The following is an 18,524-nucleotide window of genomic DNA, read 5'->3' as shown; positions in this document are numbered from 1 at the left end:
GTGCCGATCCCTGGATTAAAATGATTTAACTCAACTCACAGATGTGGTTTCTAAATATAAATGCAAACTAACAAGACGTTATAAACCAGCCATATTCATGACAACATTCCAGTTTTAGCTCATTCAGAGATCTGTGATCAGACTGCAGCCGATAACGCAGTCTCCCGCGTTTGCCCCGCATCCGTAACACCCAGAGCAGTTTAGGGAGGGGAGTGACATCACGCTGCGTTGCGCCTTCAAAATAAAAGCACGTGAAGTATTTTTCTCCTCCGCGGTTTAAATTTTGGGGGGGGGGGGGGACAAGTGCGCCTGTCTCCAATATTGTCACCCCCGGTTCCTAGGCCAAAATATGTTTGATTGTGGCAGAATGGTGGATTAAAGCTACGTGCAAAATGGTCATTTTATCTTACAATCAATCAATAAACAATACAATAATCCCAAACAAAATAGCATGGTAAAACTTTAACAAGAGACTATTTCATTTAACAGTCATGGTTTACAACCGTGGGAGTAAGCCGGAGTACCCTCGAGAGAACCCATGCATCCACAGGGAGAACATACAAGCTCCAGGGTCGAACCCAGGACGTTCTCGCTGCAAGGCAACAATGCTACCAACTGTCCACAGTGCAGCTCTAATAGGAATTAATTCAAAAAACATTTTTATGAGGTCAAGGTGTACTGCTAAATTCTTATTTTTGTACTTTGTGCTTATTGCATTTGGTGTAAGCAATGGTGTCATACAAAAAAGAAAAAACATTTTCTCTTTGCTACCATACCCCTAACTCCCCTGTGCATAAAACCCCAGTTCAAACAGACATCTCTTACATCTCTGACCCAAATAAAAGCATGTTCTTAGAGTCAGCAGAACCATCTTATTTCTAAATATGTCTCTTTTTTTATTTTCCAAATGTGCTTTCATCCCACTCCTCCTACATATTGCTTTTCATTTCCACTCATGTTACTCCATACATCCACCTCTACCTCATCCAACTGCTATCATCCCTGAGCATCATCAGCATCACACCACTGCCCTCCTCCTCCGCTGCTCTATGGGATTCACCCAGTTGGCACACTTTACTTCACAGCTCTATATTCATTTTTGCAGCCGCCACACCAGCAGCTTTTGCTGTGGACTCTCGCTACATTCAGGTCACCTGGGATGTTAGGAATGGCTCCTAAAAGAGAACCCTCTATTAAAAAGTCTCCTTCACCAGTGGCTGAACCACGACTGGGTCCGCCTTACCCCTGTTTGCCTACAGCACCTGCAGCTTCAAAACCGATTCCAGAGCAGAAGCCAAGGATGTTGCGTCCTTCTGATTCACCATTCGACCCCAGCAATTTGGAGGTAAGTGACTCCTAGATATTCAGGTGACAAAGCTTATGTGGGGCATTCATTAAGTGTGTGAATTTGTTACTATTTTTTTCAGGCCTCCTTTCTATGCTATCATATAATTAACATAAATGCAATTATTTGCTAGATCACTCTATTAAAGCAGATAGGTCACATTCTGGACACATTCTTGATTTATAGATAACTTATCTTGAGAAACAAAATGGGGCAGTGAGTGCTGGCTGCCAGTCAGTCGTCCTCCTTGGGGATGGAGAGTGCGTTCCCTGCTACAGTATGAGCTATTTTCTTCTTAAAGAGGTTCAGTGGCCTACTTCCTGATGCCATCACGCAAGTGACTAGCAGAAGAATCAAATTAATACACTTTAAAGGCAATTCAAAACTTTAAACAGTAGAAGATATTCAGGTTTAGTTCTGAACAAATAGAACTGATTTTGATTCATATACAAAATCTATGAGCAGCAATGATTTGTAAAAAAATGGGCAAATTTAAATTGAATGGCTTTTATAATTGTTTAGTTAATGTCTTCGACCTTTTTTATTTTTGAATACCAGTACCAGAATTATGTAAGTTAAATAACTCAGGAGCCACCAAGACTCAAGCAGATTTTAATGCTGGGAGACCCATGATTTAAATGTCTACAAAAAGTGTGTGATCTTTTTCCAACTTATTAAGGCAGAGTTAACAAAATATTAGCGAGGGTTATGTCTTTATCTGAGTCTTTTTTTCAATTTGTTAGAGTTTAGTTAAGAAATGTGTGATGCAGCACAGAACAGCACATCAACACAGCCCTTTGCCTACTTTTTCTTAGGCATCAAATTCAAATTCATAAGCATTTCTGCATCCTGCAGGAAGCTCCCCCCTTGCAAATCAAAGCATTTGATCATCACAAGTCAAAATTATCAACATTTCCACATAAAATATAAAAAATAATGTATATTGCAAATTAATGATGCCTCACATTTGAGTTGCATTAATATGTCTGAGTTTGCCTGATACTTTAGCTTGTGTGTTACAATGCATTGCATGGCTTTGCAAAGCGAATGTCTCATTTAGTATGTGATAATATGTAAACCATGTCTGTTCATAGTAGGATCACAGATGACAGGAAAGTGGACTGGATTGGCAGACTCTTAAGGGATGCAGCCTCTGTCTATGATCTCACTGACCTCGTGTTCATCACTCATGCATCCACACAGATTCTTAATGCTAAAAGCCAAAGCAATGTCACTCTGGTACTCAGTTTGGAGTCAAACTCCTCACTGCAAGAAAACAAAAATTCCTAAAAACATAATAATAATAATAATAATAATAATAGAATTAGTATTATCTCTCACACAAAGGGACAAGTTAAAATAAAGATGCTTATAAAACTGTTTCACTGTGTGTAAAATAATCATTCTTCAGCCTTAAAAAATTGTGATCTTCCCTCCTCATGGTTAAAATATCAATCTGAACTGTAAAACTTACTTTTATTTAAAAAATGTGTCATTGACATCTTAATTACCATTTCTTATATTTTGGTGGGGTAACCGATGAGCAAAAGTGTAGTTCTTTGTCTGCTTATCCCTGGTAAGAAGGTTCTGATGTTGTCTCTGGTCCAAGAGTGGCTTGACATAAAGTATGTGACAGTTCTATCCCATGTACAGGATAAATCTGTGTGGTGGCTCTTGACACTCTGACTATAGCCAGTGTCCTTGCAGTCTGCTGAAACCCTTGAATGAACTTTGGTCAACAGTTGTCAAGACTGTGGATCACCATTATCACCATTGCCCATGGACTATTAACCAGAATAGGAAACATTCCATCAATATGCTTGGATAAAGCACTCTGTGAACAGTCAGCTTATTTAGCAATAAGTATTTGTAACTTGACCCTCTTTGTGTAGGGCACTGGTAACTGTCTGCTGTATAAGGCAAGCCAAGTTTATTTATATAGCACATATCAGTAGCAAGACAATGCTGTACATGACAAAAAAAAGCTACAAAGCTAAGGGGACAAATAACATCAAGATAGTATACAGATAATAAACAACTGCCATGATTTACAATAGATTTTTAAAACAATTTTCAGAAAACAAGTTACTAGAGATGGAAGAAATTCTGTAAATATATATAATTATTTTAAGAAGATAAAAAAAAGTCAGCTACACATTAAAGAATTGTTTAAGAGATTTTTTAATACTTGTACCATTTGATGTTTTTTTGTTTGTTATCAAGCAGTGATAAAAAATTTCCAAAAAAGTAATTTCCGATATAAAACAGACTGAAACATGGGAAGTGGTCCAGCGAATTATTTACACATAAAATAATCAAAATCTATGGGTGCTCCAAATAGCAAATTCCATATTTCAGATTCAGCATAGATCCATTGTGGTTCCTTGCCACCGTTTGTTTCTATATAAGGAGCGCAGCAGTTGTGCTGTGACGTCACCTCGTCCCATCTCTGCGTCGTGACGCAGCGGAGGCTTTTCTTCCTCTGCGCTTGTAATCGAGCCGTCACATTCTTTGGGTTTCCGTCGCTTCGGGCACACCTCAGCCAGCAAAGCAATGGTGGGTTTTTCTGTTTCGCTTGGTTTATTGGCTGTATTGGCCTCGTGGATTTAAATGTAAACGTTTAATGAAAAGGGTCTAGCTTCGCAGCGCAGTTAACAGGAGTTTTAAGACGTGAACGGGTTAGCCCATCCCAAGCGGAAGTACAACTTTTGTTGAGCTAGCTTTAGCTTCAAATGGTCAATTACACGATTACCTCATTTTATTATTTAACTGCCTGCGTGTAAGATACTTTCTTGAATGTTCTGAAGTTGGAGACTGGCTTTTTGAGTTTATCGCACTGCCTGTTAAATATGTTCAGTAGTCAGAACCCCTTAAAACCGTTTCCTCTCGCCCGATTTCTTCCTTAACAGTCTGACTTCTCGGAAGATCAAATCATCGGTAAGTCTTTTTGTGTGTGTGAGTATCTGTCTTTCCATATTTCCAGCTTGTTTTGGCGCTCCTTCATTCCTGACCCTATCACTGTATCAGTCTGCTCTGTACCCGCCTGCTGCAGTAGTTCTGGGTTTAGGTTTTTCTTACTTTTGTATGCGAACTATTTTTTTCACTTTTTCCCTTGCAACTGCTTGTCCTTTCCAGATTGAGTTTAACCTGGATCAGATTCATGGTAAGTGGGTGAAGAGTCTCTGCCTTGCTCAAAACGCAGTGGCTGTTCAGTGTGTAGGGTGTGATCTGCATGTCAGTTTTTGGAGCAAAATGTGTTTTGCATTGTTGTCTAGTCTATTATTGATGGACACATTGTTATAACCCTTATAAGCCTTGACGTCTGTTGTACTGTTTTTGTAATCGGACGTTTTTTGCAAAGCCAAACATCCTAGGCTCTCATGTGCTCCCATTAGTCTTGTTTCTTCAGATTGTCATTAACTTAGTTTTGCCTGAAATCCTCTAAGTTGCTCATGTCCAGCGTGTCCATGTTTGGTGTGAGATGAAAGCAGGGGATGGTTGTTGTCCCAACGCTGGTTTGTTTAATCTCCCCTGACATAATAGGCCAGAGCTACTCTCTCTCTCCACCTACTTTGCTCCACTCCTCTAATGCCAAATATGGTGCTGGGAATTGTGCTAACAGGCCAGAAGGAAAGCGGCACATTCCTCAGAACAGGAAAAAAAAAAAAACTCCATAACAGTCCCAGTACTTTTTTGGTAATCACTTGGCTTCATGACAGTGGGAACACCCTGGTGCACGGATATTGTCTTTTCAGATTCTGTGTCTCCCTGATTGCTGGATCTGAGCAATCAATGTTATTGTATCCTTACCAAAACTGCATATGTTGGAGTGGTGCAGTGCTCTTGTTGTTGGTTGAGAAAGACGACTCCTATTAACGCCCAATGAAATGCTTTGTGCCTGTTAATATGAACGCTGTAGAAAATATGTTTTAACGGGCTTCTTAACGATTCAGTGGTGTTGTGAAATATTGATATTCAGAGTTAAGTAATAGTTTAAAGTTTGTTTTCTGAGTGGCATTTAACAGCTGATTTACTTGTTGGGTGTGTCTATCAGTATTGCAGTATCTTTGTACATGATCTTTACATTTAACCTACAGTACAGAGTTGAAAGCATTCACATTAGAACTTTTTCATATTATGTTACAGTCACATACATTAGTGCTTTTCATTAGGATTTTATTTAATAGACAGATGCAAGATAATTAGGAAGTTATAATAAAAAACATTTTTAAAATTTGTATATGGGTTCTTTTACTTGAAAACCCATGTACAGAATCCTGTGCAACCAAATGCCTTCAGAAGTCACCTGACTTGTACATTGAGTCTAGCCTTGTAATGTAATTTCTTATAGATACAGCTCTTTTCTGTAGTCCCAAAGTTTTGTTAGAAAACATTAGTGAACTGCCTGGATCATATTCAGCTCTAAATATCTCACAGAACACTGTTCAACCCATCAATCCTAAAATAAAAAGACTACAGCACAACTGCAAACCTACCAAGACATGTCTGGTCACCTAAACTTGACAAGCTGGTCAAAGGGTGCATTAATCAGCCATGGAAATGCTTGAGGAGATGCAGAGACTCACAGCTCAAGTTGAAGAATCTGTTGACAGGGCATCTATAAGCCTTGCACTTAACAAATCTCTCCTTTATAGAAGATTGGCAAGAAATAAGCCATATGAAGTCCCATTTACAGTTTTTCACAAGCCATGTGGTGACACGGCAAACTTGTGGAAGAAGGTAATCTGATCAGATAAGACAAAAGTGAGTATTTTGGCCTACTTTTGAAACACTATGTGTAGAGGAAAAGTAACACTGTCTTTCAACCTGAACATACAGTTTCCACAGTGAAACATGTTGGTGGCTACAGCATTATGGTGTGAGGATGCCTTTCTTCCCCAGAAAGGACAGGAATGATGGGAAGTTGGGTGGAGCTATGCAGAACAATCCTGGAAGAAAGCATGTTTAATGACTTGACTCTGGGTTCAACTGAACATACAGGTCCTTCTCAAAAAATTAGCATATTGTGATAAAGTTCATTATTTTCCATAATGTAATGATGAAAATTTAACATTCATATATTTTAGATTCATTGCACACTAACTGAAATATTTCAGGTCTTTTATTGTCTTAATACGGATGATTTTGGCATACAGCTCATGAAAACCCAAAATTACTATCTTACAAAATTAGCATATCATTAAAAGGGTCTCTAAACGAGCTATGAACCTAATCATCTGAATCAACGAGTTAACTCTAAACACCTGCAAAAGATTCCTGAGGCCTTTAAAACTCCCAGCCTGGTTCATCACTCAAAACCCCAATCATGGGTAAGACTGCCGACCTGACTGCTGTCCAGAAGGCCACTATTGACACCCTCAAGCAAGAGGGTAAGACACAGAAAGACATTTTTGAACGAATAGGCTGTTCCCAGAGTGTTGTATCAAGGCACCTCAGTGGGAAGTCTGTGGGAAAGAAAAAGTGTGGCAGAAAACGCTGCACAATGAGAAGAGGTGACCGGACCCTGAGGAAGATTGTGGAGAAGGGCCGATTCCAGACCTTGGGGGACCTGCGGAAGCAGTGGACTGAGTCTGGAGTAGAAACATCCAGAGCCACCGTGCACAGGCGTGTGCAGGAAATGGGCTACAGGTGCCGCATTTCCCAGGTCAAGCCACTTTTGAACCAGAAACCGCAGCAGAAGCGCCTGACCAGGGCTACAGAGAAACAGCACTGGACTGTTGCTCAGTGGTCCAAAGTACTTTTTTCAGATGAAAGCAAATTCTGCATGTCATTCGGAAATTAAGGTGCCAGAGTCTGGAGGAAGACTGGGGAGAAGGAAATGCCAAAATGCCAGAAGTCCAGTGTCAAGTACCCACAGTCAGTGATGGTCTGGGGTGCCGTGTCAGCTGCTGGTGTTGGTCCACTGTGTTTTATCAAGGGCAGGGTCAATGCAGCTAGCTATCAGGAGATTTTGGAGCACTTCATGCTTCCATCTGCTGAAAAGCTTTATGGAGATGAAGATTTCATTTTTCAGCACGACCTGGCACCTGCTCACAGTGCCAAAACCACTGGTAAATGGTTTACTGACCATGGTATCACTGTGCTCAATTGGCCTGCCAACTCTCCTGACCTGAACCCCATAGAGAATCTGTGGGATATTGTGAAGAGAACGTTGAGAGACTCAAGACCCAACACTCTGGATGAGCTAAAGGCTGCTATCGAAGCATCCTGGGCCTCCATAAGACCTCAGCAGTGCCACAAGCTGATTGCCTCCATGCCACGCCGCATTGAAGCAGTCATTTCTGCAAAAGGATTCCCGACCAAGTATTGAGTGCATAACTGTACATGATTATTTGAAGGTTGACGTTTTTTGTATTTAAAAACACTTTTCTTTTATTGGTCGGATGAAATTGCTAATTTTGTGAGATAGGAATTTTGGGTTTTCATGAGCTGTATGCCAAAATCATCCGTATTAAGACAATAAAAGACCTGAAATATTTCAGTTAGTGTGCAATGAATCTAAAATATATGAATGTTAAATTTTCATCATGACATTATGGAAAATAATGAACTTTATCACAATATGCTAATATTTTGAGAAGGACCTGTATAGCCAGAGCTACAATGGGATGGGATAGACCAACACGTATTTGTGTATTTAAAATGGTCCAGTCAAAGCCCAGACTTGAATCGAATTGAAAATCTGTGACTTAGGAATTGCTGTTCACATATACTCTCAGTTAAATCTCACTAAGCTTGAGCTGCTTTTGCAGAATAAACTGGCAAACAGTTTGGTCTGTAGTGTACAAAGCTTGCATCTTCAGCTGCAGTGAAAGGTAGTTCTACAAGTATAGACCTATGGAAGCAAATCGTTACTATATTTCAAATGAAAAAGCATTTCCAGAAATGCTTTTTCATTTTAAGAATCTGGCTGCATTGTTTGACCCATAAATAAAATTAGTAATCAATCATCCTATTTGCATTTGCATTTTCTTCTTCATGACTGCACATTTTATGCCATAATCAAAAAGAAAACAAAGCAGACATTGCTTTTTCGTTTTCGTGGTCTGCCCGCAAAGTACTGCCCAGAACTCGAAAACGAAAAAGCATTCCGAGCTGCGGGCGCAGCAGAGTGACGTCAGCAGCCGCTCTTCCTCAGCTCCCTGCTGACTGAGCTACCCATCTTGTTCGGTAGGGGGCGCTGTTGCAAACGTGCCGAGAAAATGATTGAATTGCAGCAGGGCCGAGCTCAATTTATGGCAGTGGCAGGCAGAACTGGTAGTTCCGGTGGCAGGCTGTGGCAGTTCCACCACAGCCTGCCACCGAAGCTGCCACCGGAACTACCGCAGGGTGGCACGGGATTCCGTGAGGATGCGGAATCCCCTGCCTATTGAAAAGATGCAGGACAGTTGCATATTGAAAAGATGGGGAAGCTCATGTTGTGTATGGCTTTTTAAAATGGAGTATGTAGCTTCCTATTGTGGAAGCTGAAAGTGTGTATGCTTGTGTGTAACATCCGCCTGTATAACTACATTAACATAAATATTTTTATCAATTCACCAAAATATCGAAATATTTTGGAGAATTGAGGAAGCTACAAGCACCTTTGCTATGTCCCCAAACTGAGCTCAGAGAACAGGATGTTATTTTTATTTGTTGCAATACCTTTTACCATAGATACACATTTTTAAGATAAATTACAATAATTTTTAATTTAACCTTTTTAATATCAAATTCTAAAAAATAATTTTTTCTAAATCTGTTCTCATCAGTTGAAATCCCATTAAGGTGTAAATGATATTTGTCATAATCTGACATTTTTCAAGTCTGCTTGTATACCTTCTTTTTCTCGGCCTATGTTGTGACCCTTTTGTCATTCATAGTCTGCTATCTGTGCATCCTTTCCTAATGCGTATCTGCTCATTGCATATTTGGTTCTGTCACTAAGTGGCCACATGTCTGCGTGTGTTGCAGAATTTAAGGAGGCCTTCCTGCTGTTCGACAGGACAGGAGATGGAAAGATCAGCTACAGCCAGTGTGGGGACGTGATGCGGGCCCTGGGACAGAACCCTGTCAACGCCGAGGTGCTGAAAGTGCTGGGCAACCCCAAGTCTGAGGGTGAGAGGAAAATCACAAACTTGGAGGTTTACAGCGATATTTACCTTTTTCCCTTAAATGTGGTCACAAGTACTTATAGACAGCAGTCAGCGCTTTAGCTGGAGGATCACTTAGGAGTTGAGGTGGTGAAACCAGTTAACTGATGCTCAGAACAGGGTCCTAGGAAAAAGAGTTTTTAAAACCTCAGATTAGGTCTGCTTTAACGTTCTGTTGTGCAACATGTTTGGTTTTCTGTGGAAATAACTGTTTGATGCATCTGTCCCATGAATGAAAGAAAATCTTCTTTTAATGCGCAGTGGGGACGGTGGCAACACGTGAAGCCATATAAACACCATTAACTATATAGGCAGCTGTTCTTGGGTTACCCTTAACTTCTTGGCCGATCCACTTAGAAGCTGTTAATATTTCTAAATAAAAGGTCATTTATACATTCAGATCAAAGTTTTATGAAGTGTAACATATGGTACAAATTATAGTGTCGAAGGAAAGCCACGGGGATAAAAAAGTAACTTCTTTGCCAGCAGCTTGTGAGATTTATACCGTTTTAAAAAGAAAAAATAACCCTAACCCTAACTTTTCAGAGATCAAGATTAAGCCCGTATAACAAATTGTTGAATTACAAGTTAATTTGAAGGTTTTGGATTGTTCTGCCATTTGTCTCGACTGCTGTTTATTAACATTTACCCCTTTTCCTTTATTGTATAGTTGAGACCCAGGTATTCCGTGCTTCACACTTGTACTATTGCCACTCAGCTACTGGCCCAGAGCCTGAATTGTCTCAACTATATGTTTTTTTTTCCTTATTTTGCAGAAATGAACACCAAGATGCTCGACTTTGAGCAGTTCCTGCCCATGTTCCAGGCCATCGCCAAAAACAAAGATCAGGGGTCCATGGAGGACTTCGTGGAAGGACTCCGTGTGTTTGACAAGGAGGGCAACGGCACTGTAATGGGGGCAGAACTACGTCATGTGCTCACCACGTTAGGCAAGTCTCGTGACTCTATCTCTAATTACACGTTAAGCGTACAAACAGAAAACAGTCCGAGTATTTTTACCATCTCTGCCATTGAGTTTGAACAGTTAACAATATTATGTTTTTTTTTATGTGCTCAGTGTCTGTCTGTGATTCTTTCATATTAAAATTTGCATTTCTTTTTTTTTTTTTGTTTTTCAGGTGAGAAAATGTCAGAAGAGGAAGTGGAGACACTCTTGGCTGGGCATGAAGATGCAAATGGATGCATCAATTATGAAGGTGAGAATAAAACTAGAGAATTATGTTAAAGGTAAATACTGATACAATAAGTCTGAGGAAAAGCTGTTTAATTTAATTGGAATGTTCTTGATGCACATTGCTGTTTGGGTGATGTGTTGACTTTAAAGTTAATACCAGTGAGTATCAGTTTTTAAGATAATGATTGGTTAACAAACGGAACAACAACAAATACCTTTAGTACTTGTAGTTATTACTATACTTACAGACTTCCTCTGATCCACAGAGAAAGGGTTTTATATTGATTGTTGTGATGCACCAATCAATTGGCACAATTGTCCTTTTTATCGTGGATTCAACATTACATTTTTATTTATCTTACTTTTATGGTCAGCGTTTGTTGAAGTTAATTCTTAATTTAAAAAAATTAGTTTGTTTTATAGTCCTGTGAAAGAAAATCGCAGTCATTCAACGTTTGTTTCAGTATATCAGGCCTTAAGGTAAACTGGAAACTGGTATCAGCCTGGTCAGTACATTTCTATTCAAGCATCTTAAATTGTGTAAAGGACCAGAGGAGTGAACAGAGTCTGAATGTTTGCTAGTTGAAGGTTGAAATTATCTTGAGTCTTTCTAAATAACATATAAGTTAAAGTGGATCAAAGGAAATTTGATTATTTTTGTTGTTTTAAACGACAGAAACGATATAAAATTATTGTTTAATTTCTGAAGGGTGCATATCTACCATATTGTCGTGTTTTTATCTATTTGAACCTCTTTAAGAAGCTGTGATCCCTAATTGATTGCTGATGATCTGTTACATGTTCTTCCTCCACAGCATTTGTTCGTCACATCATGTCAGGCTGAGGGCCGGTACGGGCACAGTCTAAAACCTGGGGATGGCACCTCCAGGCTTTCCTGCTCCTTAGTTGCTAAACGGTCCTTTCATCTAAGCCTATTCTAACACTAGTATTTTCTAGTTATGTTGTTGAAATTGGCAAACCAAACCGATTGTCTGTTGTAGACATCACCTATAGGGTGCATGAGAAAGCCTGGTAGTCTCCCTCCCCTGCAGACCTGAGGTTTTAAACCATATGTAGCCTCCTGCCGCTCTGTTTTCCTCCTGCAGCCCTCTGCCTTGGCCCCCTGGCTGCAGCATGCCCCTCTGCATGTGTCTATGGGTCCTCCACAGGTTGTACGGAGATATGGTGGACAGAGTGGGAAGAGACTGGTCTCATTCAGGGAAAGCCTGGTGGTCAGTTTTGAGTATGCTGTGGTGTTATTGGGCAGCGCTGCTAATTTCATTTGCATGTTATTGGGGCTTTTTAAAGTTGGTCTTTTCCTTCATTGGTGTTAACGGCGTTAGATTTGTCTAGATGCTGGTGTTTTGCATTACAGTATATGTACATTATAGCCACCAGATTTGGGAGAGTGGACCAGTCCCTTTTTCTACTAACCAGAGTATGTTATGGAGTTGCTCTTATGCTGACTGTTCTTTCTTTTGTACTGACGGAAACTGAATTTGTAGCTGGCTGCTCTGACTGGACTGTAGCTCCCCTGATCTACTCCCTTTTTCTCTGCTTCTCAGTTAGAGGAAGGCAAACAGCGAGGACGGCTTCTCTAACCAACTTTCTGTGGATCTTAGACGACCAATAGCTTTGGCTGAATGGGAGATAGAAATAATAACCTCACCTTTTTTCCTTTCTGTCATCTTCCTTTGACCCCCTTTCCTGGCTCAGGAGAATATAGGAGATCTGCCTCCAATGCAGCATCTGGAAGAGTAGAAAGTCTTGGACCTACATGCTGTAATTGGAGCAGATCTCCATGTTTTTAGTAATAAAAACTAACCTTTCTTTCTGTTTTTTTTCTCTTTTTCAGAATTGGTCCGGATGGTTATGAACGGATGAGGATGAAGACGTCACCTTTTTTTCCGTTCCTCAGAATCACATTCCTATATTTTTCCATTTAGCTTTGTCAGTTCACCCCAACCTTTTCATCAGTTTATTTTGCAGTTTTAATTTAAAAAGTGCCTTTATATTCCCTAGAGAAGACCATAAAGCACCATTTTTAGATATATTGATATGAATAAGCCCTTGTATTCATTGAGCAATATTTGCGCTTGCATAGTTTGTAACCTTTCAAATGCAACATGAACTGTAACGATGTAACTAAAATTGGACAAGACAATAATAAATATTATATATACATATACCTAAGACTTGCTTTGGCTGAAATGTCCCTGATTGATAATTGAAAATATCAAACTATGTAATTGTAAACATTTTACTTGAGTTCCCATGTTATGAATTTGGCCCAAAAATTTGCATTTAAATAAATGTGTTTTCCTGAAATGCCACTGTGTCTGAATGGATTTTTGACTTATTTTTTTTAAGTTGGCGGAATATAGGTAATTACACTCAGCGGCCACTTTAATACTGACCTTGCTTGTGTGGTTGTAGATGCCGGATGGGTTTCTCTGAGTATTTCAGAGACTGCTGATCTATTCGGAGAATGTTCCATAATGATGACAATGTCCAGGAAGGGGCAGTTAATGTGGACAAAATGCCTTGTTTGCAAATAATGGACAGAATGGTTTGAAATGATAGAAAGGCAACAATAGCTCAAATAACCACTGATTAGAACCAACTTATGAGGAATACAATCTGTTCAAACAACACCTCAAAGCTTGAGGGAAATAGCCTGGAGCAGCAGGTGACGCTCCTGTAAGCTAAGAACAGGAGGCGACGTTTCAAAGGCTCGCCAAATTTATAAAATAAGAGATTAAAAACGCATTTTCAGGTCTGATGAGTCCATTTCAGCTGTGACAGAAGGATCATAATTTAGAGTAAATAACATGGAAGCATGGAGCCATCCAACATTACAGTCCAGACCGGTGGTTTTATGGTTTAGGGGATGTTTTTTGGAACACCATTTATTACTCAAAGGGCACAACCTACCCGAGGGCTGTTGCTGACCATATCTATCCATTTATGACCACAGTGTATCTTATGGTTATTCCCAGTAGGATAAAGCACCATGTCAGAAAGCTCAAATAATCTTAAACTGTTTTCTTGAATATAAGTTCAGTGTCCTCCAATGGTGTCCACAGTCACCAGGTCTGTCTTTTAAATTAGCTTTAGAGGAGCAGAATATTGTCATTCAGCACCTGTGTAATGCTGTCACGTCAATATACCTGAAACCTTGTAGCTATGCCACAAAGACTTCATGCACCTCTTCAATATTAGCCAGGTGAACCTAATAAAGTTTTCCAGTGAGTGCATATGAAGCAGTCCTGTGTAAATTGTTTTGTGCAGTTTTCTTATTTCACACAAGAGGGCAGTGTTGCTACTGCGATATAGTGTATCAAATACACTGTTAATGTTAAAGCAAGAAACATATTACGCTATTGGTGTATACAGTCATGATCATATCTGTTGAGCTAAATAAAAATCTGTGTGTCGCCACTGTTGGCTAATAATTTCTAGCCTATTATTTGCATTAAATGTTACAACAAAAACAAAGCTGCATTGCAGGATTTTTGCATGTATTTGTTTTCTTTTTAAAAATGCAACAACATAAACATAAGCAGTAAAAGGCTATTCAGTGGTTTCATGACCTTTTTCTGCAATTTATTCTCAAGCAGCCACAACAATTTCCCCTTATTAGGCACCACAGCTATCAGGGAGTGTAGCTTGTGTGTGTCTGTGTCTGTTGGGGGGGTTAAGGTTCAGGAGGGTGTCATAGTCCACTGCTGAATAGGTTCTCTACTAATTACTCTGTGTATGTGTGTGTGTGGTTGATAGAAGTCAAGGCTATTGATTATTTTAATCCTCCTATTTGTGAGTCTGTGATCCTCGTGGCTCTGCATTCGACAGGGGAATCTCTAATGGGCCTTGGCACAGCCCGTCTCAGACCTCTCCCCGTCCAATTAACTTTCAACTGGAGTCTGCCAGGAAAGAAAGCTGTGGGCTGGGCCCAGGCTTGGTGCGCCTTCATCCCTCTTTTTTTCTGCTCAGAAGCAACAGATTCTACAAATCCTTCACTTCAGGAATGACACCAACTCTACTCTAATTAGATACTTTTTTGGAAGAATTTCCTTTATCATGGAGAGGATGTTTGAGTGTTCTGCCTGGTTTAAAACAGGATGAGTGGGTTCATTTCTGCATAATCATAGAGATGAATCTGAGGTATTGTGGATTATATATTTAGGGATTTTGTATGCTCAGAGTACATTTTAGCTCAGTCATTTGATGACAGATGTGGTGTAAACTAGAGTTTATACAGATAGTTCTACAGCTTAACATTTTGAAAAATGTAGAGATTTAATTTACTTCCCACATGCAGCAACACACAGAATCAGTTAAAAACTTTATAAACACAAAGGTTGCTGATATAATACACAATGTTCCTTTATTATTATTATTTTATTTTATATGTGAACCTTCACAGATTTTCATTAACTTTTTTGCCTTTCTTTTTTTCTTTTATTACAATAATAACCAAACTATCTAATCCAAAATTCTCTATTTCAGCTACATTTAATTCTTTATTTCTTTTAAATAAATAAAAACTCAGGGTTTTAGCTGGAAGGTTACCCACCAAAAAAGCCAATAATGTCAACTTGAATATTTTAAGGAGCCTCATTATTATTTTGAGATGGTTAAGAATATGATAACAATAATAACACTGGAATTGTTCATTTATAATTTCAAATAAATTTTAAGTTTTAAGTCTTTTTGGTTTTGCCTCAGGGTTACAAATTTTTTGCATCCAAAAATACCAACCTCTTCAGGACTTAGTCACACAGATGCTTAAGACAAGACAAATTCAACATCTATAAAGTCAATACATAATTATCAACAAACAAAACTATCAACAACATTTGAAGGAATATTGCATTTATATTGTTTTGTTTACAATAATTTTAATAAACTTCCAGGCTTATCGAATACTGGACCAATTTGTTTGTAAAATTGATTTCTGTATAGTGTTACCTTTAAAAGGTATCAATGGTCTGGACTTTGTTGTCCAGGGTGCATGATAAGCTGAGGCCTATAAAGCTGTAGTGATGTTTGGGTCTTAGATAGTATCCTAAGACATATTGAAAATCCATTTTGCAGCAGGGAGTTGCTGTGGTCAGCATCGATCTTTGCTCTGGGATTATACAACCATGCCAATTGTGACAAGTCAGTCGGAGTAGTCACCTCAAATAAAACTGAGCATGAGGACTGGATGTTGCCACGTTGAATGTGTTCGTCAGGCAAAGAACAACATGCAGAAATACAGATAGAGTTGGTACGGATGTTTTAATAGCAATTGGTCACTCAACCTTTTCAATAATCCAGACAGCTCATCCCAAAGGTGGTGTGTTTACACGTAATGAAGGTAAAACAGTCATTGCAGTTAAAAGTTCTAGTAAAATGTCTGTAATGTATTATACACCATTTAAAACACTGAACCTGTGACGTTTATTCACTCGTACAAACACTCTCACTCACACAATGTTGTCAGTAATGAGTTTAAAAAAAAATAAAATATATTTACACACAAGTCTCAAGCATAACATACATTGTGATATGTTGCCATAAAATGTTCTCATGTTTTCAGTTAAAGTTCCCTCTGCAGTTTTTGGCACCCATAATAAAGATATAGATATAGTTGAGACAGAATGTTTACATACACTTTATCGAAAGACACATGACATTTTTCGCACAGGTTTGCCTCTATTTAACTCAGATGTTTTGAATTTATTTGTCAGGTTTAAAAAAAAATCATCATTCATCTTTTCGAAAATGTTTGAATGCATAGCAATTTATGTGTATTTTACCATCTGAATTTGAAGAAAGTAATAATGAATTTTTTTACAGAACTCTCCCATTTTCTGGCATTTGGTGAATAGAAATTGTTTTGATAATCCTAACTGAGCTAAAACAGAAAAAGTTTGTACCGATTTAAAGTCAGACAGAAAAGTAAGGTTATGTGTCTTTACATATACTGTAGTGTATGTAAATATCTGGTTTACACTAAATATGAAGGTGCAATATTTTTTTTCTTTTATTGCAGTGACATAAACTCACAATGTAAAACTTCGCTGCAGTTCCCAACCTTTGAGAATTATCTTATCTTTACCTCCTCTTCTATCCTCTTTCTGTGTGGGACGGCAAGATAAACTTGGATTCTCATCCAGCCTGTTGCAGTTACAGTTGTTCTAAACCTTTAGTTATTGGTTTGACAGTAGATTTAAGCAAGTTTTAGTAAATTGCCATTTCTTTTAGCCATTTCCTGACTATTACTTGAATGGCCTGTTTTCTTGTCTTTCCTATTTTGAGCAGTGCCTAAGAGAAAAAGGCTCACATTGTGTTATATTCATACCCCAGGGAAACAGGAAATGGTGGATTACTAATAGAAGGTTTGTTGCACTTTGAAAAACTTAAAATGTGAAGTACACATTAAATAAATACACATTTTATTTATAGGAATCATGGCTCCAGGGATTTTTAAATGAGGGAATTTTTTTCCCCCACCAAATAAATGTACAAAAAAGTTTGAATTTTTATAAAATTTGTTTTGTAAGAAAATACTGCTCCTCCAATAAAAGATTAAGCTTTTTGCGCATCTTTGCGCATTTGTTTTTACCAGTTTTGTCTCAGATCAAATCTCAAAGGGATCTAATTTATTTCAATAAACATATACAGGGGTTGGACAATGAAACTGAAACACCTGTCATTTTAGTGTGGGAGGTTTCATGGCTAAATTGGACCAGCCTGGTAGCCAGTCTTCATTGATTGCACATTGCACCAGTAAGAGCAGAGTGTGAAGGTTCAATTAGCAGGGTAAGAGCACAGTTTTGCTCAAAATATTGAAATGCACACAACATTATGGGTGACATACCAGAGTTCAAAAGAGGACAAATTGTTGGTGCACGTCTTGCTGGCGCATCTGTGACCAAGACAGCAAGTCTTTGTGATGTATCAAGAGCCACAGTATCCAGGGTAATGTCAGCATACCACCAAGAAGGACGATCCACATCCAACAGGATTAACTGTGGACGCAAGAGGAAGCTGTCTGAAAGGGATGTTCGGGTGCTAACCCGGATTGTATCCAAAAAACATAAAACCACGGCTGCCCAAATCACGGCAGAATTAAATGTACACCTCAACTCTCCTGTTTCCACCAGAACTGTCCGTCGGGAGCTCCACAGGGTCAATATACACGGCCGGGCTGCTATAGCCAAACCTTTGGTCACTCATGCCAATGCCAAACGTCGGTTTCAATGGTGCAAGGAGCACAAATCTTGGGCTGTGGACAATGTGAAACATGTATTGTTCTCTGATGAGTCCACCTTTACTGTTTTTCCCACATCCGGGAGAGTTACGGTGTGGAGAAGCCCCAAAGAAGCATACCACCCAGACTGTTGCATGCCCAGAGTGAAGCATGGGGGTAGATCAGTGATGGTTTGGGCTGCCATATCATGGCATTCCCTTGGCCCAATACTTGTGCTAGATGGGCGCGTCACTGCCAAGGACTACCGAACCATTCTTGAGGACCATGTGCATCCAATGGTTCAAACATTGTATCCTGAAGGCGGTGCCGTGTATCAGGATGACAATGCACCAATACACACAGCAAGACTGGTGAAAGATTGGTTTGATGAACATGAAAGGGAAGTTGAACATCTCCCATGGCCTGCACAGTCACCAGATCTAAATATTATTGAGCCACTTTGGGGTGTTTTGGAGGAGCGAGTCAGGAAACGTTTTCCTCCACCAGTATCACGTAGTGACCTGGCCACTATCCTGCAAGAAGAATGGCTTAAAATCCCTCTGACCACTGTGCTGGACTTGAATATGTCAT

The 18,524-nt window shown here is 39.2% G+C and overlaps 1 protein-coding gene across 4 annotated transcripts; it reads left to right on the top strand.

The window, feature by feature from the left end:
- The first annotated feature begins 1,144 nt into the window (after positions 1–1,144).
- zgc:153867 (uncharacterized protein LOC337226 homolog) lies at positions 1,145–13,021 on the top strand. 4 transcript variants are annotated; one of them, XM_047369423.1, is made up of 7 exons: positions 1,145–1,345; positions 4,481–4,508; positions 9,320–9,463; positions 10,275–10,448; positions 10,638–10,715; positions 11,509–11,543; positions 12,549–13,021. In XM_047369423.1, exons 1-6 carry the CDS (start codon positions 1,160–1,162, stop codon positions 11,535–11,537), a joined length of 639 nt encoding a protein of 212 aa, XP_047225379.1. In that variant the 5' UTR covers positions 1,145–1,159; the 3' UTR covers positions 11,538–11,543; positions 12,549–13,021. The 4 variants fall into 4 exon arrangements, with proteins under 4 accessions (XP_047225379.1, XP_047225386.1, XP_047225393.1 ...); XM_047369437.1 differs by lacking the exons at positions 1,145–1,345; positions 4,481–4,508 and adding exons at positions 3,771–3,901; positions 4,255–4,282; XM_047369430.1 differs by lacking the exon at positions 11,509–11,543 and having other exon boundaries at positions 1,154–1,345.
- The last annotated feature ends 5,503 nt before the right edge of the window (positions 13,022–18,524 follow it).

This window comes from Girardinichthys multiradiatus, chromosome 1 (genome assembly GCF_021462225.1).
Source record: "Girardinichthys multiradiatus isolate DD_20200921_A chromosome 1, DD_fGirMul_XY1, whole genome shotgun sequence".
NCBI classification, from domain to species: domain Eukaryota; kingdom Metazoa; phylum Chordata; class Actinopteri; order Cyprinodontiformes; family Goodeidae; genus Girardinichthys; species Girardinichthys multiradiatus.
Note: the sequence above shows the minus strand (reverse complement) of the source record. Positions and strands in the feature narration are given on the sequence as shown.

Coding starts and splice junctions, on each gene's coding strand:
- zgc:153867 (XM_047369423.1), top strand. CDS start 1,160: ATGTTAGGAATGGCTCCTAAAAGAGAACCCTCTATTAAAAAGTCTCCT. Junction 9,464..10,274: donor GGGCAACCCCAAGTCTGAGG/GTGAGAGGAAAA, acceptor CTTATTTTGCAG/AAATGAACACCAAGATGCTC. Junction 10,716..11,508: donor TGGATGCATCAATTATGAAG/GTGAGAATAAAA, acceptor CTTCCTCCACAG/CATTTGTTCGTCACATCATG.